This window comes from Sphaeramia orbicularis, chromosome 7 (genome assembly GCF_902148855.1).
Source record: "Sphaeramia orbicularis chromosome 7, fSphaOr1.1, whole genome shotgun sequence".
NCBI classification, from domain to species: Eukaryota; Metazoa; Chordata; class Actinopteri; order Kurtiformes; family Apogonidae; genus Sphaeramia; species Sphaeramia orbicularis.
The window spans coordinates 32,967,804-32,990,490 of NC_043963.1; the positions used below are offsets into that span (position 1 = coordinate 32,967,804).

The following is a 22,687-nucleotide window of genomic DNA, read 5'->3' on the forward strand; positions in this document are numbered from 1 at the left end:
GACATACACATATATATTGGCATGTAGGCTGGAATTGACCTAGCCTACAGTAGCTCAGATGAGTTTTGTATGTATTTAATGTTTTAAAGGAGTGATATTTAGCGTTTTTAAATGGAATTATGCATTTTAAAACATTTCCTTGTGGTCTACATAAACTGTAAATGCTATGCTTGGGTCTGAATTCTTCATTAATTCAACTCCACAGGTCCATCTTCAACCCTGTTTCTGAGTAATGACACCAGAAAGGTCGTTTTGAGTGCTGGCCCTTTAAATGCAAATGAGCCACATCACGCCCCATGGTTTCATCACCTTTGAATGGGCCAGTTATACCAAGAGAATTTACTTTGTAGCAGTAATTTGTTTCTACTGGAACTCTGAAGGGATTTCATCTGAACCAGTGGATACTATTGGTACCATCACCTTTGCCAATGTTCCAACCAAATTATACTGATGTTTAATGTAAAGTCTTGCAGATCAGAGTCATCGCTGCATCAGTACATATGTTTGTCATCATGTTGTGACGTGGGACGCTGAGCTCAACTAGTGGGAAATCTCAGAGTAGATTTTTGAGTTTGCTGTATCCTGATAAATTGACCACAGATTTGGAGACTAAGCAGCTTTATTCTGGCCTGAATAAAAATTATAATGTAATGTTTCATTTTTCATCTTTCCCCTTTAATGCTCTGCTTGTAGCTGCTGTCGTGCTGAAGATGATGTCACAATAGTTTGCGTTGAGTCATTATGACAACCAGCCTCTGTTAGTGGGTAGTATTCCTGCAGTGGAAAAGCAACATGTTGTTGGTCAGATTGAACCAAGCTGGGCCAAGTGGATCAGAGCAAGAGCGACATATGTCTGTGTGTGGAGGACATTTATGACATTCTGTCCTAAACTAACAAGGGTCTTTTCTGTGGTTATGATCGGGGAGGGTGAGGGTAGTTGATAGTTTCTGGTAGATCAAAGCCACAGTTGTCAGAAATAAGGACAGAAACTGCAGAATGTGAAAGTACACACCCTTTTATGTCATTTCTCTTGAGGTGTTGTTTCTTTGGAAAACTGTAGCCAAAATATCACACTTGGAAGAGCGGCCATGTTGCTTCTGTGATAAGCCACAGAGTTTGCTCAGGACTAACCATTACACGCAATTTACCTGTTTCTTTTTAATAGGATTTTCCATGGTTCACATGTTTATTCACATAACAATTCACCATTCTCATCCATTTATCTGAAAATTACAATTGAATGACATAGCAATACCCCTTTGACTCCACAGACAATACAGATAAGGATGATTGGTCAATTGGTCCTCCCTCAACAATACAAGAGATGTATACAACACAAAATTAAGAACTAAACTCCCTAGAACAGGAATGCTCTCTATATCTCTTTCTCAAGAAAAAAAAACTGTGACGGGCCAAAACACCTGTAACATTCCCATCAAGACGGATAGACGTCTAGTGTCCTCTCAGATGATTTTGTGAAAGGTTATTGTGGGGTTCTTGCTTAATGTCCGTTATTTGTCATGTAGGCTACTCATTATAGGTAGTCACAATATTAACCTCCTGAAACCCAAGAAAGTAAAAGTTTTGGCTTTTTTACATAAAATAATTGCCTTGATACATTTGTTAATGAAATGTCCTTTGAGGGTAAAGCTGTGCAATTTTTTTCTTCTACAGAGGACAAAAATGTTTTCTGTATGAGTACACAGTCTTTATTTGCATTGAAAAAAAAATTACTATATCAATATATCTACTTTACATTGGAAGTTAGTAGCACTTTGTCACTTTCCACCACATCTCCTACCAAACCACTACATCAATAGATCTCTTTAAGTGCCCTGTGAAATAGTTGAGCGATGACCTGGAGAGCACACCCGAGTTCTTTCTGTAAGGATTTTTACACCGTCCCTTGTGTGTCTAAGTAAAGCTTGTTAAAATGATTATTAACTCGCCTTTCCTTACTGCTTTTCTTTATCTGTGTGTGAATGTTTCAGACTTAAAAATGAAGTTCAAATGGGTTCACTCATTGCACCATGGCAACAAAGACTGGAAATGTAATCAGGTGTTGAGGAGCAACAGAGGAGCACATAATCTGGTCATGACAGCCAGAGAGTGTGCGTGTGTGTGTGTGTGTGTGTGTGTGTGTGTGTGTGTGTGTGTGTGTGTGTGTTAGTGTGTGTGTGCATATATGTGTGTGACAGTAGGCTGAACTCTAATATATGTCCAATAAGATGCTCTGGAATGAGCTCAGATATCACTCATCTCATTGCATACAGCCAGATATAGAGGATTTTAATATGCGAGTGTGAAGTGTGTGAGCAGTTTGATCTGTGGCGGTGCTGGCCCAATCATACAGCACTTTCAGAAACAAATGTCTCCTTCACACACACTATTACTGCATCAGTCTGCAGTGGTTCACACTGTGGACATTAGGTTAAAGTTGAAGATTTACTACTTTTATATGTCAACAACTTCATGTTTCAGATGGGTGTGTGTGACCTTTTATCGGAAAAGAAATTAGATGCAAACATGATCATTTTTTTTCTCAACTGTTTAATTTGTGTTCTTTTTATTTCTCCATATATTTCCCAAACTGTTCAAGTATTTTATCCAGCAATGCACATCTAATACATATGATTACCTCATAATTTATTTGTCTGGTGCAACTCTATAGATTTCTTCTCATACCTTCTACTCTGACTTTCATTTTTATCATTGTCTGTTTCAGGTGGATGCTCTTCGAGTTCGTCTGGAAGAAAAGGAGCAGTTTCTGACCAAGAAGACCAAACAGTTGCAGGACCTGGCAGACGAAAAGAGCACGCTAACGGGAGAGATCAGAGACATGAAGGACATGCTGGATGTCAAGGAGAGGAAGGTCAACGTACTGCAGAAGAAGGTATGTAAATCTTTTTAATAGCAGTGTTACGGTTTGAGTCTATGCCAAAAAGGAATCCATGTGATTTAATACACATAGTTGTGTGTGAGTAAAATTTGACATTGATGTTTTACACGTTGGACAAAAGCCAGAAACTCAACTGCTTCCTATGGTCTAAATCTATTGTTTGTCAAACTTGTTAGGGTCTATTAATACCTACAATTAAATCATGTCACCATTTTGGCTGTCTTAACCTACTTATGCACAAACAAAAGTCAGCCGTGTGATTATGATGCTGGCATTGTGGCACGCTGAGAGCTCTTGTTATATGAGTAATTAAAATGAGTGTTTGGAGAGATCTGCTACTCATAGTCAATTACATTTTGTGACAAATACTTTCACCATAAAGCTTGTTTCTTGTAGTGGATGTGACATACAGGGAAATCAGCATCTAATTTCTGCATGCACACCTGTTCGGTCACACACACATGCACATATTTGCACGGCATGTCTCAGAGGCCTTAATGATTTTTATAAGGTTAGCCCATTTAGGCAGGGTCTGCGCCCTCCTGCGGCGTGCATGTTAGCAATTCCTCTATAGGCCAATTACACACACATAAAGGTCCCCTCTGAACTTCCCTGTTTCCTCTTGTGTCCTCAAATTAGATCTCCCTCTCTCGCTTTACTCCTTCCCCCTTGCTGAGTTTAATGAAAAAGGTTCCAAAGGTCACATGCAGTGCCATCAATTTGTGTGTGTTTGTGTGGTTTTTTTTTTAGATTTGTGTGGCCTCAAGGTGTTTTTGTACGCAATGCTTAAAGATGACCTTTTTATGCACCCTATATCGTGCTGCACTTCGCATCCCATCCATAGCTCTACTTAATTAGCAGATAAAGTAGGTTTACTCTACATTACTCTCAGCTTACTGATGTCTTATTAGTGTCTGAATTGAACTTGGGACCTTCTTTTGGACCAAAAAAATGCTCATTATGTGTTGTCTGTTAGATGTATTTTTTGTTGATAGGATACTGATTAGGTTTGTGAGTGTAGCCTCAGCACCAGCTCATAGATTGGATAATGATTAAAATATTTATGAACACTGTATTTTTAACCCATAAAGACCCAAACAGCCACTGGTAACCAAAACCATCTACTGATGTAAAATGTTTAATAACTTCTGAATCACTAAACCTGTCAATACATGTAAATAATTGTTGTAAATTGCAGTTTGTCATCTTTTCATGGTCATCATATATGACCCATTTGGACGTTCAGAGGCTCCATATTGAACGTGGAAACACCATCATCTTCCACAACACTGATTCACCAGTAAAACTCATGGAATTTGATAAATGACAGTGGTTGTGGATACTTGTTTTTACATTGAGTTATTGATATCTTTGCTGAAAAAGTCACATTTTGTTCAGCATTCTCTGTTTCTGATATAATAACCTTTAACTTTAATCTGAGCTTTTATGAACATCTACATTATCAGCAAATTAAATACAGGAAAATACCTGATTTTTATGGAAAAAATGCAAAACACAGAAGATAATATTATAATTAATGGTGATAAATCACTATAAAAAAGGTTAAACAGAGAGAAAAATGTATTTGGCAAGTGTCATAAAAGTAGCACTGGGTGTTTATGGGTTAAGTGCTTTTTTTTTTTGGTATTTGGTATCTTGAAACTGTAGTAAATGTCTCTATTTTGCACATTTTTGCCCCTTTAGAACATTTTTGTCTTCACATGCACAGCTTGTTATTTTAAGCATCTAATATTGGTCTGGTATAAAATCTATTCTTTTAAGTCATGATCCCGGGTTTTATGTGTTAACATGAATGCCTGGGTGAGAAAAAAAATGCATATACTTTGCACGATGAGCAACAGGTGCTTCTCTCCAATGGCCACACTATATAAACTTACCACCTCTGTCTGATTGATTTTCCAAACTGCCTATTTCAGTCATCCCAAGAGGCTATATTTTACAGAGCCGGATCCCAGAGGGAAGGCTAGAGCAGAAGTTGGAGTGAAAAGTAGTTTCTTTTCTTTGCTTTTTACTCTAACCCTAAATCACTGCTCCTTTGTAGTGAATTGTATGGACAAGCTGTTTGTGTTAAGGTCTTTATAGACAGAATGAAGTTTTCCCGAGGCACAAATCTAAATGCTGAGGGAACTTCTGAACAATAGAGTGACTATGTCCTCTTATATGTAGCACTCATATTCCGAACTATCAACAGCAGGGGAAGTTGTGCACCACAATGTGCTCACGGCCACCAAAACCACCAACAAGTTAACACTAAGTCTATTCACAGACTGTATCATTCACTGAATGAAGTCTAAGTCTTATTGTTTATACACATCTGTATTAGTTTTCTCATTCAAACAAGCCAAAACAACACTGTCTTATAATCTTCATATGCTGATCCAAAAACTGTTTTAGCTGTATCACTGTTTAGTCTGTATCAGCAAATGGCAAGCCTAATAACTTAATAACTCACCAGTGTAGACGAAAGGCTGCAATTTCAGCATCAAACTCCCATTATTTTCATTTCGAGCTGTGTCCAGCGGTGAAAATAACAGCAATATTTTTATTCTCATCATTCAGTTTTAGTGGTCCTCATCCTCACCATGATCTTGTAGTTAGTTTTCAACACCATAAGAGACCTACAGAATGACTCAGTACTCCCTCTAGTGGTCATTTATATTCCCAGCGATACATTGGCATGTGGTTGTGAATAAATCCACTGCTTAGAAATAATACACATCACTCACTTACTTACACCCATTTCCACCAAAACAAAGCTTGTTGAGGCTGAGGTTACTTGTGAAACTCATCTTTGTGACATATTAGTCTTTGTAATTTTAAGTTTTTGTCAGTTGCTGTCAACCATAGCTAAATTAAATCCTAATGGACACTTGTATTTACCATTACAATGCTTGTCAAAGTATACTTTTCATAACTCTCACCTTTCATCGTGTATTTCTCAGCATTAAAAGCATTAAAATATTTCCTTCACTCACTGTTTGGAAACCAGTCAGATATACAATATGTTAGGATCTCCTTAAACCTGAACAAGCAGTTAATGTACACCAGACTGAATTATTAGTGGTTCTCACAAGTTTTCAGTAGTTTGGAATGGTTTTAAAATTCTTGTTGTTTCCATTGGGCAGGTTTCTGAGCCAGCTTCCTTCTACATGTACAGTGTTTGGTTTGATGCAGGTGCAGGTGCATCTAGTTCCTTCTGGAGAGCTTTCCTCTAGTTTTGCATATTGGTCTTCTCACATTACATTTACTTGAAAAGCCTTATGCTCCCTGATGAGTCTTTCCTTTTTGATCTCCTGCTTCTGTCTCATGTTTTGTATCGTTTCCTCTTCATACAGTAGTGTTCTCCGTTGCTTGTCCACAGTGAGGTTCTTGGTTTTTACCTCCTGCTCCTTTATTATCTCGTACCTGTCCTCACACAAGTTTGTGTTATTGCTAAGAGGAAGATTCATTTCTCTCCATTGTACTTCATGTGGCACATAAACTAGAGTCAAATTAATCTGTAGGCAGGCAGATACATTAAATTGCCTTTTTAGGATAAAGAATGAGTTGTATAACTTCAGGACACATGATCCAATAGAAATGTAAAAACCTTTTGAGTCACAAATACTCCAAATTAGTTTTCCTTTTTCAACAGCATCAACATTAAATTATGTATTGATTTTCAACAAACCAACTTCAACTGTTCTTGAAACAGAGTTACACCGATGTGACTTTAATTTCACAGCTATTTAATTTAATTTTCTGACAGAAATGAGAAACAACCACTTGTTAGAGCACATTCTGGTCTAGACCTAATTTAAGAATGAGACATGAATGCAATGTGCAAAACACTCAGTTAGCATATCATTTATAAAGAGTTGAAAAGTTCTCATTGTCTGTTAAAATGTGATCCAGAAAAAATGCAAATCTAACAAGAACGCCATAAAATACTGTGAAATCAATCATTTTTAAAATGTGTTATTGTAATTACAACAGCCTGCATTTTGTCTTAGAGGATTTTATGATGTGATATTTTGGCAAAGCAGCACGAATATTTAACAGATGCCTGGAAAAATGTCTCATTGTGACATCAGCTTCAGAGACTCATAGCAGGACAGGAGCCACTGTCATCTTGTAATTCAACAGTATAACTCCCCCTGTAGGCTGTAAGCTAATACTCTTTTTTAATATCTCCGTTTTTGTCTCATCACTTTAAGTATTTTCCATATTGGTTCTGAGGCCTTTTACTTTAAAAAATGATTTTCAGCATCAAAACTTCTGTTTAGCTTTCCCCTCTTTAGAAAGTCCATCCACAATGTACAAGATACAGGCAGAAATATCTAACTATTAAAGAACTGTATCACACAACTTTAGAGGGAAGAGATATTTAGGACAATAATAATGAGTCAGTGTTTTAAATGTGAGAAATGAGAAGCTACTCACTGCATCAGTCAAAGAACTTTTTGGAGATGGAACATATTAATTACTGCTGTAAATTTCCAGTGGAAGACTCTTACCTGTTTGTTTAGTTCAGGTGGGGACATTCTGTTTTTGGGCCAGGCTGTGTATATTATCAACTTCTTAAATAGTGACGTCATTTTAAATTGGACTCGAAGTGTGAATTTTACTCTGAAATACTTCTGCTCTTGGCCTTTTAAGTTATAATTTAGAGATCCACATATCCTTTTAATTTCCAAAACAACATCTGTTATCACTGTTCTATATACACTGTCCTAGCACTATGTACACTAAACATCTCTATCTGATTTGTTTTCTAAATTCCCAGTTTCCCAGCCATATTTTGAGGCAATAACTTACAGATCTGTATACAGGGGGGAAGACAGGAGTGGAGCCTAGGATCGTGATTTGTTTCCTTCCCAGTGGCATACGTTGCTTTCCAATTGTAAAAGACACTGAACGTCTCAGCATGTTTGAAGTGTTTCCAGGGCAGGATAAAGCTTTACTGTACTTCCTGTTTTTAAATGTCAAGAGTGCATTTTTACATCTAAAGGGTTACTAAGTCTTTTTTATATGACATATGTTGAAGATATATAAAAAGCCAAAGATATGTGTCCGCCAGAAGCAAGGCTGTCGAAAGTTCTCTGAATGTATTATTTGCGAATTAAACCTGCTGTTAACATGTACTTTTTTTCTTTCATAAAACAATGGAAGGAGGTCTAGCTTATATCATTGGTATTCCTCATAAAATTATCAGCTCAGAATGAGTCAGCTAAACACAGTTCAGGGCTATTAATCTTTGGTATATGTGCCCCTGTTGATGAAAGGAGTCAATATCTAAACCAGACGCTCATACACATGGACACGGACATGTGTCATGCTCCTGCCCGGCTGCAGAGCTTAAGATGATGCATCTGCGAAATTACGACAAGCTCTCTATCTTCACTATAAAAAAGTCCAATTTCCCACCATGCGGAAAGTGTGAGTGATGATGACATGAGACCGGTGACAGGTCAGCTGGTGTGTTACAATGTGTTTCTAACTTTGCTTTGTGTGTTTGGTGTGTGTATTTTATGGAAATGTCTGTACACGTGTGTCTGTGAACTCGCTCTCTTCCCAGTCATAAGGAACTGACATCTGTGAAACTGAGAGCAAAAACCGTCTGCTGAGTTTTATGTGGAAGTGATATAAAATGGAACGGAAGAGGAAAATCTAATCTAAATAACAACAGAGAGTCTGTTTGCTGTATCAAACTCTGATTCTGATTCTCTTTTGTATCAAAGTTTGATATTCCTCAACCTGTACATTATCTCATCTTTGGCTTGGTGCCGTTTTAGGTATTTTTTGTCTCAATTACTTTCTTTTAAGCATATAGTGACTTCACCTTTTTAATTAAAATACACCTGAATGCACTCTATAATAAACTTTATTTTCAGAGCACTTCAAAGCAGCCCCACAGAGTGCTTTATTGTTACACAATCTTACTCTTCTCATGAAATACATGTGATGATGGGATTTATTCTTGAAAGATAAAGTGTAACTAAGACTCAGTATGTGATCATTGCACCAGTCAAAGGTGATTACTGATGTGTATAAATAGGAATAAAATGAAGAATGTGTCTGGAAACAAAATTATTCCAACATTATGGGCAACAATGTGCTGTAATAAAATAGTTATTAAAAAGCAGATACAGATTTACTGATCACCAGGGGAACTTCACAAAACAGGGACGCAATGACAGTAAAGAAAGATTAAAAACTATGTATAAAACACCTAGTGTAAATGATTAAAATACGATAAGGTATACAGTAAAGTTAAAACAGAACAGGACTTATGCTCATCATAAGATAAGATGTTCTTTTATTAGTCCCACAAGGGGAAATTCCAGATTTACTGCAGCACAGCACACAAGAGCAAAAAGAGCAAAATCAAAATAAAGACAAATCAAATAAACCTATAAATACTATTTACAGCTGTGCACATGCTGATCATGCCACAGATTGGATAGGGGAGATACCCATACGTACACCTATACACACATATCTACACACATAATTATATATATAGACATGTATACAGATTATCCATTTGAGTATTTATTGCATGGTTCTTTATAAAGTAAAGAACGGTGTAATTTAGTCACTTGGAATAGATAAAGAAATATAAGACTATTAAAGTCCATAAATAAAACCTAAAATGGATAAGTAAGATATCCATGAGTTTTTGTTTTGATTCAGATAAGTCTTCGAAATGACTTAAAAGTTGATACTGAAGGAGCAAGGCAGATATCCTTACACAAGTAAATATTCTGCGATGAGGTCGACGAGTAAAGTATGAAATCCTAAAGCAAATATGCATCCAGTATAAGGTCATTAAAATCAGACTGATATGTTCTCTTTTCTTGGTTTTGATTAAAAGACACAGCCGCATTTTCTACAATTCTATTAATTAATTTTTAGCTTTTTATCTTTTAGAGGAAATGAAGTCAGCATCAGACAACATGAGTTAATTTTTCTGAACTGCAAGCTTTCATAGTTCATCAGCTGGTCTTTACCACATCAAGTGTTATGACGGTTAGACAGATGGCAGAGTGTGGTGATCTCCGCAATGCTTCTCTCTGAAATAATTAAATTACATCACTGCACAAACTGCCTTAATTAAAGCCCGTGTCACATACTGGAACCATATTTTTCTGTCTTTCTGTCTCTAAATGTATAAGAATCGTTATCATTTCCTGCCAGTCAATGTGACTTATAGCATGCGACCATGATGTCACTGCTGTAGTTTGAGCCCCAGATTGATCCTAATAGTTAAAGACTGATATAACTAAAAATAATGAGCAAATGTGAAAAAAGAAAAAGCACATGCTAGGTTTATGCCGGCATTTTCGGTCTTACGTATCATAACACAGAACAGAGGGAGCTCTGTTTGAGCCCTTGGTCTACAAAACCATGACCAATGCATAATGATGCATTTATTTATTTATTTTTTCCTTTTTTTACTTTTTCGCTGGGGGGGTAGGGGTGTGGGAGGTACACATGCAGAGCCGGTTGTGGTGTGGTTTTGGCATACATGTGTTATTCATGTTCAAACATTGTGGTCATCTCAATCCATATTCATGCTTTTAAAAAGTCTGACTGTGTGCATGGAAGTATAGGATACCCTATCATGTTTCCTCCCTATAGCAACCACATACAGGCCAATTGGGTTACGTCTGCTCGACCCGCACTGGGCATGTGTGTGCTTTTTGTGCATGTGTGTGTTTCTCTATAGAAGGATGTCCTGTACACAAGGGGTTATTTATGATGGTGTCTAGCAGGTCTCCCCTAGACTTTCTCAGGGGAACCCGGCTCTGTTACGGTGCAGCCTCCACCAGACTCTGCCTGCCTGCTCTTTCAGCACTTGCTCTGGCCTGGTTTCATCGCTGGCTCCGGCCGAGTGTCATCAGCATAGCTGTGGCTTTCATTGTGACGAAAAGTACAGAGAAACAGAGAGAGGGAGAGAGGAAGACAGTGATGTAGCGATAAATAGAGATGTTTCCTGTCTTTATAGATTTCCTCTCCTCCACTCTGCTCTCTCTCTCTGTGGAGCGACTGTCCATTTTTCATAATTTTATGGGCTTTCATTTTTTAATGCATTCCTTCTCCTTTGTGTTCGTCAGTGAATAGATTGATAAAGACTGTCTCTATATAACTGCGTATTAGCATGAAAAAACTACTGTGCTTTGGTGCAAGCTTTCGATGATCTTCTTCTTCCAAAACAACTTTCAGTGCTGCTTCCTCTACCTCCTCCCACACTTCCCCAACACAACACTGGCACTGTTGAGTGTGATGCATATGGATAGCAAGGGGAAGTCCTGCATGTTGATAGAAAGGAAAATATTAGTGCAGCTTTGGCAAAGTGTTTGTTGTGAGTTTTGTGTTTGAGTGCATACATACTGTGTATAGACAAATACACTCAGTGCTTTTAGGGAATGAGTCCAGATGTGCCGTGGATCATCCTCTCACACCAATTTTAAAGCACTTCTTTAAAATGTCATATTTGTGACTATGTACAATGGCACGCCATTATATTAGACAGGTGTTCAAACTTGACTGTATACCTCAGGTTTGTTCAAAATGAATTAAAAATAAATTATAAATAGACATTGAGAACTCACATTCACCCTTTCTAGCTATTTCTAAATTCAGCATTACATTCTAGACAAATAACCTACGAAATGTATTGTATTTTGTATTTGCACTGAAAATCAGGTATTAACTGGTTACTCACTTGTCACTCTTGCTTCTGCTAGTAGCAGAGTTTGAGCCATAAATTATGTAAAGTGCCTTGATTTTTTAATTTGAGTGTTTTCTTTTCACGGAAGAAATAATTTTATGGAAAATTATTCAATCCCAAATTAGTGAGTTCCATGGCCTCTGTGTGGAGTGCTCTGATTTGTGAAGCAGCCTCCAGAGAAAACAGCTGACTGTACTTTCACAATGAAGTTCACAGCACTTTAGAACACATGCAAATATGCGTGTTTGTGATGTTTCTGTTTCTTAGAGATGCTTACAGATAACTCTGCTCAGTGCATGTGTACGTCCCTGAGTGTGAGCGTGTGTGTGATCTTGATAGATGTGTGATGAGGCCACCAATGCCTTTCATCCTAATGGATTCCATCTGACCAATCACAGTGCAGAGACATGGCTACAGATAAGCCCGTTGGAACTGGGGAGGTTCCGGTAAATGGCCTGTGATAGGCCCCCCTGTAGCCCCCACTGCTCATATCAGCAATCAGCCAGGGTTAATGGTGAGAGCCTGAGGCTGGCTGATTGGAGCCAGGCTACACATCAGTCAAGGCAAACCCAGTGTTGGGCCATATGTCAGGATACAGCAATTCAAGACCCTCTTCTGCCTGACCACAACATGTGCACTTTAATTTACTAAATCAAACATGTTTGATGACTCCCTGACTCGATGAATAACTTAAACCTGACTGTGTCCTGATGATGATGAGCCATAACTCAGCCCAACCTGGTCCTGGGTTAGTATTCTTAAGATCACGGACACTTCAGTTTCTCTCTAATATCTCAGGTTTGACTTTGGTTTTTGTTTTAAGTTCAGTTTTCAGTGACACGGGTTGTATTTCACCTGTCTGATCAGATCACTGTAGGTCATAATGTACAGGCAGACACACATCTGCTGTGATCCTAGCTTTCTTTCTTTCTTTCTTTCTTTCTTTCTTTCTTTCTTTCTTTCTTTCTTTCTTTCTTTCTTTCTTTCTTTCTTTTTCTTTCTTTCTTTCTTTCTTTCTTTCACATCAAAGCGTTGCAGTTCTCTCTCTCCAAAGAGGAGAAAAAGAATTAATACTAATGGTGCTGGAAGCAGAGGAATAAAGCGTCTGGGTAATTACCCAGCAATCACTGCAGCATTCCGCAGCTGAGGGGGGCAGAGATAGAGTCTTGAGCCTAAAGAGCATGGACGTGGATCAACTTGGCCGGCACACACACAGACACAGACATGTACGTGTTCAGCAGGGCTCACACAAGTGCAATCTGTCTTCATTGAACAGTTGTGCTGTAGTCTCACTCTGTGGTCAACCAGGAGAAATCACTGAAAAAACAACACGTGGTTCGTCTTTCTCGCCGTGTCTCTGTCATTCTCTGTTGTAAATGTCTTTCTGTGTGCGTGTCCTGCATCTGTGTGTTTGTGTTGATAGGTGTATTGGCAAGTGTGTGTTAGTGTCTAATTGATATGTATGAATGCAGCGGAGGGTCTGTGTATGAATGAGTCTGTGGAGGAATTTGTGGGGAAAGGGGGAGGATGTCTGCTTGTCATATGTGCAAGTGCTATATGCACCCCCATTTGCCTGAACTTAGAACAACATTTATGATAATAATCACAGCCTGATTTTGTGTGTGTCTCTTTTTGTGTCCCTCTGGGATCAGAATAAGCCTCGTGTTAAGGATATACAAATTTAGACGAACAGATACGGTTTCCTGTTTATGCATGTGTTTTTATATGGAAATATCAGCATGAATGTTCATAAAACAATTGAAAAGTTTTTGGTATTTAATAGGAGAATGTCACTGCCAAAACGTAATCTTGGTCTCCCCAAAGAAATCAATATAACACACATGCAGAAACCATTTAACACTTTCTAGCAAGTGTGTTTAATGTGGCAGTTTAGTAGTTGTTTATGTTTCTGCTTCATGCTTCTGAGTTGCCTGTGGCTTTTTGCAAAACAATAACTGCTGACCAGTTGTAATAGGCAACATTTAATTGTATGCAGAACAAAATTGTAATGTTTTACCACACAAACGATTGTAAAATTACATGATAAAGTCTCTCCTCTTAACCACATTTTTAATGATAGCAGCTGCACATTTAGAAGTTATCTGAAATTCTTTGACTCCTTCATGTTAGTGTTCTCTGCATGTGGTCATAGGGATTTACTTTATTTCAACTTCAGTTTTGTTTCACTTCTTTTCATGTGCTATTGTATAAATGAACTTAATTTTAACTGTAATTTGTTGCTAAATTATAGCCTTTTGCGAAGCAGAAACCACAGTATTTTGGTTTGGTAATAATGCGTATTTGTTCTGGAAAATGTTGAGTATTACTTCCACTCTGCTTCCAATAATGCCTTTTTTTTGGTTTGTTTAAATAATCTCTGACCTTGCAATTGTTTTTTTGGGCTGTTCTGTTTTGCTTTCTATGATGTTTCTGAGTTGTACAATAATATTAGTGTATTGTAACTTTAGTCATTTATCAACACAGTGGCAGCTCTGTGCATCTGAGTACATACAAGGAGAATCGGATGTATTTATTACTGTATGTAAATGAGAGTAAATCATATATCGATCGTTATTTTCTACACTTTCTTCCTTAAATACATACATTTTGTGTCTGTTTCCTTTTGTGTATGTTTATGCGCCTGCATTTAAATGAGAGTATTTGCGTCGCTGATGGACACAGAGCGCCTTTGTATTTCTAAACAGTTAACAGAGTTCAGAGCAGAATAAATGTAAAGGGGGGAAGCTGCTGTAAGAGTCACAGTCCTCAGATGTAATCAGGCTGAGACCCATAGAAAATTCTGTCTGTTTCATTTGCTCCCAGCTGTGCCTTGATGGCTCTGTATTTCCTTGGCTGTACAGGATAGGCACAGACCTGCCTATTTGGCTTGTCAACACTAGTTCCTGCATCTGCATGTTTTTTTTTTTTTTGGTTTGAGGCCTTTGAAGGTTTTGGTTTGGTTTGAGGACAGTGCAGCACATATTGAGTCACTCTAGTGTGCATACAGGTGCAGGGTGGCACAATATATAGCTATTTTGTGCATAAACCCAGCCCTTGTCTCTAGGTAAAAGTGGTTCAACAGCTTTAAAAAGCAGGAAAAATCCTTTATTTCATTCCGTCTTTGGGGTATATCTTAAACTCTCTTATAAGTCTCTCCGACAGAGTATTAGCAAAGCAATTCTGACCTGTTCTCCGCCAGAAATAAACACTGTGCGTTATGTCTTCTCATTGAGAAAAGTGTGGATGATTTCAGAAACTGAACATCATACTTTGACACTCCCTTCCTTTCCTCTCTCTTTCACTCTCTGTGTGTCTCTCTCGGGCACCACTTGTTATATGAAGTCACCGTGGTCTGTCGTTCCGGTCGATAACCTATGAGTAATAGCTGCTCAAGCAAAGCAGCATGACATAAGGAAGGTCATTCCAGGGGAAAAGGGGAGAGGTGTCATTTTCTACTTTAGATGTCTCGGTAACCCATTGTCCCTTCACATTCCCAGCCAGACAAGTTGCCAGACTTTGGAGATCTGGGAGCACTGGAGTAGCTGTTAAGTTGAAGTAGTCCTTTTTCGGTGGCTAATTAGATTTTGGCAGTGTAATATGTCTTGAAATGACATGCTGAGCTACTACGGTGCTTATCCAAAGCAATTTCTAATGAGGTAGAATGGGAGAATTGAGTGTCTTGCTCAAGCGTAGCAGAAAAATCTGGGACCAAACAGAACTGTGCTATATAAATTGACATGTAGCGTTTACATTTTACAGCTTTATTCAAATAATGGATGCTGGGAATCATAAACATAACATACAGCAGTGTATTTTTTACATTTTGTATTACTTTATATATTGTCAGGGGATTGAACTTGTGGCAGTAAATGACCACATGGGGGCACCAGCATACACAGGATGCGGCCTCTGTGGTCTCTCAGTTGCCTGTGCGTCTGTGTATCAGGGGTAGAAATAGTGGGTGGTGGGAGGCGATGGTGGGACAGGGTTAAATGAAGTGCAGGCACACCCTCATCACACTGAAAAGGTCACTGTCTTCCCTGAGCCTCATGACAAAACTGTTTCTCTTTGAAGATGCATGTCTTAGTACTCAGTAGGAGGAGGAAGTCCTTCATTAACTTGGGAATCAACAAGCTCTGATGGCAGGAGATGGGAACTGTTTGCAGGTGTACAAGTCTGAATGTAGTCCACACACACATAAACATTACGGCAGCACAATATTTACATGCTTTCCCTGCATCAAAAGTTGTGATTATACTTGTACTAGCGTATAACATCCCAGTATGTCGTCTTTTATTGTGCTTTTAGTCGACGTTGACCTACATTTCTCTGGGGAAATACTCATTGTGTTTCTACATATTGTTCACTTTGTGGTTATCGTCTGTCTGTGTGTATATCTGTGTTACAGTGTGTCTGTATGAGTGCACATGTGCGTACTTATACATGTCAGTGCCAGGGTCTCTGGGTTTTACAACTGTCCTTGTCATATTTTCAGAGGCGATGACAAGCGCAGAGAAATGAGTTGCCTTTCAGAAATGGCGAACAATTATTGTTTGGTATTTTTATTGGTCCAAAAGAGTTTTAAAAATACAAATGATTGTATTTTTATGGTGGTCACGCTCCACGCTGGTCTCTTTTGTGTTCTGCACAAATTATTCCTCTTGAGGCCACAGAGTTCTAGTTCTTAGTTTGGATGGAGCACAGATGGGTCGTACGGGTTTGTGGTTCTGCCCCGGAACAAGCTGCTTTTAGATCGCAGTTTTTTTGCCAGAGAAACAGAGCCTGATACTGTTTCACTACTTCTCTCCCATTATATTAGGAGTCATCTTGTCCTAATCATGATCAGACTATAAAGACTGCAACCGCAATGCAACAACAAGACTCCCAGTGGATTTTGAAGCCCACTGAACAGAAAATGGAAATTGTTTCATTGACAACTATTTACTTTTTAACTTCACATGAATGTTTTTCTTCTATTGTTGGTGAAATCTATTTTTCTCATCATTTTAATCCTATAATATGTAACATTTCCATATTAAAAATATGAAAAAAAGATATTTTGCTGGCTTGTGTACTTACACGAGATCAGATGTTTCCAACAATGTTCAAATTGAAAGATATCTAGGTGCTTCTATGAACCTGGGTTCATTTTGGTACCTGGCACTTTGCCAGCTCTTTTAGACCCAATAATAAAAGAGAAATTTTGACATATTTCCCCCCAGGAGGTACCTAATGATGACCTCAATGCAAATTGATATATGTAAAAAAAAAAAAAAAAAAAAAAGATACTCCTGCTTTGAGCCATCCCAATGAATTTTTGATAAAATATTGGGGCCAAAAATAGGACCAAAATTGGGACAGGAAAAGCTACCTTGGTGTATTTGATCTGGAAAACATGACTTGAAATGGTCTTATGTAGCACGATAAATAAAGAATAATAAATGTTAAATATGACAATCCTGGTGGTTTTTCTAATCCAGACATGCACGTTTTTCACAGCAGTCTCATTCCAGGTTTTGTGCGTAACTCATCGTGTCCACTCGCGATATATGCGGAACCTGCCCATTTAAACACATATAAATTGCGAGTGATTTTGCAACAGCGGTCAGTTTTGTGAAACACTCTGCCTTGCATAACTAGTTCAATTCCCAAAATGTACCTGTGAGAGAATAAAAAGATATTCAAACAATAGTAGCACGTATTTTTCGTGTTCTTTGGACCGTGTTACATGCAGATTTTTGTATAAAAATAATATAAAAATAATATAAAAATGTGTTTTTTCTGAAAGTTTCTCTTTTATGTCAGTAAGTATTTATTTTTTTAAATAGACCCAGAGTGCATCTAAACTTGCTTCATAACATTAGTCTACATCTTGTTTGAATTTTTAGCCCCTCTATCCTGTTTTTAGGGACCAGTTTCATAGAAGCACCCATATATCATTTCATTAAGTACAGAGGCCTGTTTCATTTGGTTTCTTGTCAGTGGCATCACATCATCTTTACTAACATTAAAGATAAAATGCTATGCAGTGTGAGTAAAATCTTAAAACATTACCTCATCTGTAAACATGATTTCTGCATGAGTCATGTCAGTGATGACAACATCAACTCTCATGATCCCACGCCTCATTTTGAAAATTTTATTTTTTTTTTAATTACAGTCAATAATGAGAGACAAGCATTTTTTGTTCTGTTTGAATTATTTCATTTACACCATTTACACATATGATTTATCTTAGCTTTAATAGATAAGTCGCAGAGAGTACGTCTTTGTAACTGTCGAATTTGTCTCTGCAGCTTCATCATGACCGGGCTTGTAGTGATTATTTTGTCTTTTAATATGTTTTCACCTTGCTCTCCAAGAATGAGGTGAAATATACAGAGTAAAGGTCATTTTGGTGTTGATGACGTGTCTCACAAGCAATAAAAGATGCAATCTCTTGAGCTTTTTAACACAAAACCAGATGTTGTTTTATTATCCTTACAGCAGTCTTGTAAACACTTGTAAAATTATATGTTAAATAGACAAATATATATGTAAATGACAGCAAGTCAAGCATTTTCAAAAAAATATTAGTCTATTGCCACTGTCTGACCTTTGTTATTATATCATTTTTTTTTTTTTTTTAATCATAAGGGGCTTGACTTTGGCTCTGTGTTTATTACAGTGTATTTGTAATTCAGAGACCCTAGTGGCGAAAATGAAGTATTGAGCTTTTAAATACACGCCGCAGCTCTCCCCTGTGAATATATTTATTTTTTTACTAAATGAAATCGATGTTGAAAATCCCATAATTCATGTGCTATACTGCAAAACCTACATTCCTCTAAAAATGAAAGAATTTACATCCATATGTTTTTACGGCGCTGTGATATATTGAGCCGTATTTTAGAGCTACTGCTGTCAATACTGTGTGCAACTTCAAGGTCATTAAAAGGTAACGGCATCAACACTCCCACTTTTAAGGAGAACCTAGTCCAGGGTTATCAGCTTGTTGATATAGTTATCAGAGTCAAAACAGTACAGCAGTAAACAGTGGGGAGCCGTGTGTGTGGGAGGTGACTGAGACAAACGTCATGGTTTCTCAAGAGGATACACACTCGCTGAGACAGACAGTCCACACCGCAGTGCCTGGCCCATACAGTCATTGAAGCTGCCTATCGTAGGTGGTCTGCTGCAGAGAGGAGGTGTGTGTGGTTTTAGAGTGGGATGACATATGCACAGTGGTTTAATGATAAAAGCCTGTGTGTGTGTGTGTGTGTGTCTGTGTGTGTGTGTGTGTGTGTGTGTGTGTGTCTGGATGTGTATCCTTGTGTGATGCGGGAGTATAGTTAAAGGTAGCCTCATAGACTGAGAGATAAAATGAATGACTGCTGTTCTCATCATAACAACCATGCTACTGGAAGGGAGGCCCCCGTTCTCCCAAAAAGGCATGTGGCTGCCCTGCACCTCGCCTGTCCACAAAAGGCATTTCTCTTCAGCGAGTATGTTTAGGCTTTGAGAATTATGAAAGAATTCCTTGCCCTCTTTCCCATATCCACCACTCACGTGACTCATTCTCATCTGCTGCTATGAGGTTTAAGCTGTGTTTAACGTTTTTCTGCACAATTTCACAGAAAGCTGAGCGACAAGGCTAAATTTTTCATCGAGGGATTGTTATTTTGCACGACCAGGCCAAAGCAAACTAAGACTGGTGAAGAATGTAATCATTTATCTAAGACCAGGGGCCACATGCTCAATTTGAGCTGAAATAGGGCTCTGTGGTGCCCACAGGAATACGAAGCAAGGGTGTGCATGAGTGCTTATGTATATGTTGTAGTCTGTGTTTTGGAGAACAACGTATTTCAAGGTTTTAAGCTGCTACAACTGGAGGCCAGAGCCGGTTATTTGGTTTGTTTGTACTTCCTTATGTGTTGTTTACTGCAAGTGGAGATAAGCATGTTTCAGCGTCGGACTCTGTGTACTCTTTCAGTCTACACTAGAGCTCACTAAGTGTGTCATTTTGGCCTTTGAGTGCCTACATCCTTCAGATAAAAACGTAAAAAGCAACTCTTCAGATTACTTCAAATGAGAGAAATGCAAGGGAAGAAATCTGTTTAACTTCTCAATTTCACTGTAAACCATTAATTTCTATCAAACACACCCATGGAAGCCATAAATTGCTGGGAATTTTATCAGACTTTGATAGTGTGAAGCTTTCCCATCATTCCCTAAAGGGTTCAATGGCCCTATCTTTTGTGGACTGACCCACCAGAGCCTTTAGCTTGGCTGTTTAATGACTGCCATTAACCTATCAAGATCTGCCGAGGGGTTCTAGTTGCTCTTTCCCACCCCCTCCTGCCACTTTCCCTCCATTGCCAAAACCAAGATGGCCCCCTTAAATCCTCACACTTGCCCTCCAGGGAGTGGAGAACACCAAAGTCTGCAGTCTAATTGGATTCATTTGTAAAATAGCTAGAGATTTGGACATTATCTATCTATGTACCCATGACTGGAATGCAGCTTATTCTCTCCACTGGGCTTTTTTTTTTTTTACCCTGTCACAATTTCTGCTACAATGTGGTTTCTTGATGACCTGAAGTGCTTTTCTTGCTTTTATTGGATTCCCATGTTCATTAAATAATGAATTCTTTCAGTGTATGTGTGTCTTTCTTTTGTAGAGCACAAACCCTGATCTGGAAAAGCGCCACTTGGGTCAAATGTGGTATTAATGCTTTGCAGCAGTCAGTGAATGGTGCTTTGTCTGTCTTTAAAAAAACACTAAAAGAGAACTAAATGGAAATCTAATTGCCTTATGTCAGGATACACATCTGTACTGTCTACTACAGATGTGTTTTTAAATTGACCTACATTTTTCAAAAGACAAAAAAAAAGCTACTTTAATTTAGGATCTAAATCAATATGGTTCATGCATAAATTATGGAGTCTTTGATATGCCACAAGGAAGTGTTGAGTAACCAGATGTGCTGTCCCTTTGTAACTGATTTTTAGACCTCAGGGCTCTCACTGGCACTGTATCCAACCCCAGCTGCATCTGCTAGTGTTTTGCTGTGTACAGCTCGGAGCATTTTGTGTTTGTGTCTGTACAGTGATCTGTGTGTTTGTGTTCTGTTTGGTGGATGTTCATCAGATAAAGGCTGTTGAACACCACAACTGGCTCTTTCACCACCACTTCAGCAACGTGAGGTTAGCCACAGAAAGGACAGACACAGTTCTTTAAGTCAAAGGCTTGAATTAACTCTTACTAACCATACTACCACACTGGTTCTGGAGCGGAGACAGTTAACCAACATTTAGTCAGACTGTCCAATGGTGGTGTTTTTATTACACCTCTGTTTCACTGTTGTCCTCTTTGGTCAAGGCATAATTTGCTCAGCCCCAGCTTTGGAATGAACTGATCATCTTTAACATGACTGATGTGAATGTAAGACATAACATCAGGACATTAGAGAATACCACTAGAGGCAACACACGCTTACCTGGATTTATGAATCTGCAGTCAGATGGAGTTTTTTTATTGCATATACTGTAGCTACCATAAATATGTTACTGTATATACATTGTTGCCCATAAAGTTGGAATATTTTGGTTTTCAGACAAATTTCTCTTTTTATTCCTATTTATACACATCATTAATCCCCTTTGACCAAGTGTAATGATTACATACTGGGTCCCAGTTACACTTTATGTATCAAGAATAACATGCATTGTTATAAACATTTCATGAGAAGAGGTAAGAATATTTTATTACAACTTTATGGGCAACAATGTGTAAAAGGAGGATAAAAATGAACACTTCAGGAGTTTTTTGGTGGTGAGTTAAACCGTTCTCTCTATGCGACATGGGTTTCCTCTGGATTTCCTGCCATTAAAAATAGGTACAAATAGCTCAATTCTCCTGTTGGTGGCCCTGACTATGGTGCTGATGAAGATCTTGAGATGGGTCCTGAGCCCCTTCAATGACAGCTCACTGCTCCTAATGTGTGTGTGCAATGCACCAACACTAATTGTTAATGCTAATGCTAATGCTAGTTGTCTTGTTTGTATAAGGATGGATAAAATGCAGAGACCGAATTTCCCTATGGGGTTAATAAAGTAAATTAACCTTTAACCTTTATAATGTTTTCTACCCTTTTAATACATCTTTTAGGATTGGTTTTAGGAATTAGGTTGTTAACACTTTATAAGTCATTCAGTTGCAAAGACGCCATTGTATACATTGCTTTGTATACATTGATTCAGAAGCAGTATTTGGCATAATAAACTTGCTCTTGCACATTTTATCTGTCTGTTCTGTCAAATTTCTTTTCCAGTTGCCTCACTTATTTTTATGCATTTGCACGAATAATCAATTAGTCTTAGTGTAATTCTGGGCTGGAAGTGGGAGGAGATTTATGTTTTATTTCATAGCAACACAGAAATAATGTTTATGGCACTGTTTCTGCTTCAGTGCTGCATGTGTTAAGTTTTAAAAAGCATTTAAAAAAAATAATTGGGATACTTGTGGTTCACCAACTCCTTGGTTAGTTAGTTATTTTTATGTTATTATTATTTTGGTTTGGGTGGAGGGCACGTGTCAACGACATCACAAGTAATCGCCTAAAGTTGGCATCATTATTTGATGTCAAAAAATACTAAAAAAATACCCCTCCCAACTGACCGGATCTTATCCCTTTGTCAGTCAGCATTTTAAACCATTAAATTATGAGTTTATAACATTTAGAACAAGCAGAAGGAATCGTAATTCTTAAAGGGGAACAATTTTGTCAAAGCTTTAGTGTATAAATCTGATATTTTCATATCCTATATTATGATATTCCATATTATTGCTAATAGTTGTTAAATTCTTGTAATTTAATGGTAAATATAAAAAAAAATAACGGCTGAGGGAGGAGACAAAGGAAGCTCATTAACCCATAAGATCTGAGGTTTAACAGGTAAATGTAAATGAGAGACTCAAGTCTCTGTTGCCATTTTTTTTCTTTTTTCCATTAAAATGTACTAATGAAGTGTTTGTAATTATCATTAACCGAATCATAAACTATTTTATC

The 22,687-nt window shown here is 37.9% G+C and overlaps 1 protein-coding gene across 1 annotated transcript in view; it reads left to right on the plus strand.

The window, feature by feature from the left end:
• Positions 1-22,687, plus strand: part of LOC115422054 (ERC protein 2) — a 175,402-nt gene that overhangs the window by 37,978 nt on the left and 114,737 nt on the right. The window contains exon 8 of the mRNA XM_030138098.1: positions 2,726-2,893. Coding sequence (XP_029993958.1) covers positions 2,726-2,893 — 168 coding nt within the window. The remainder of the gene's footprint in view (positions 1-2,725; positions 2,894-22,687) is intronic.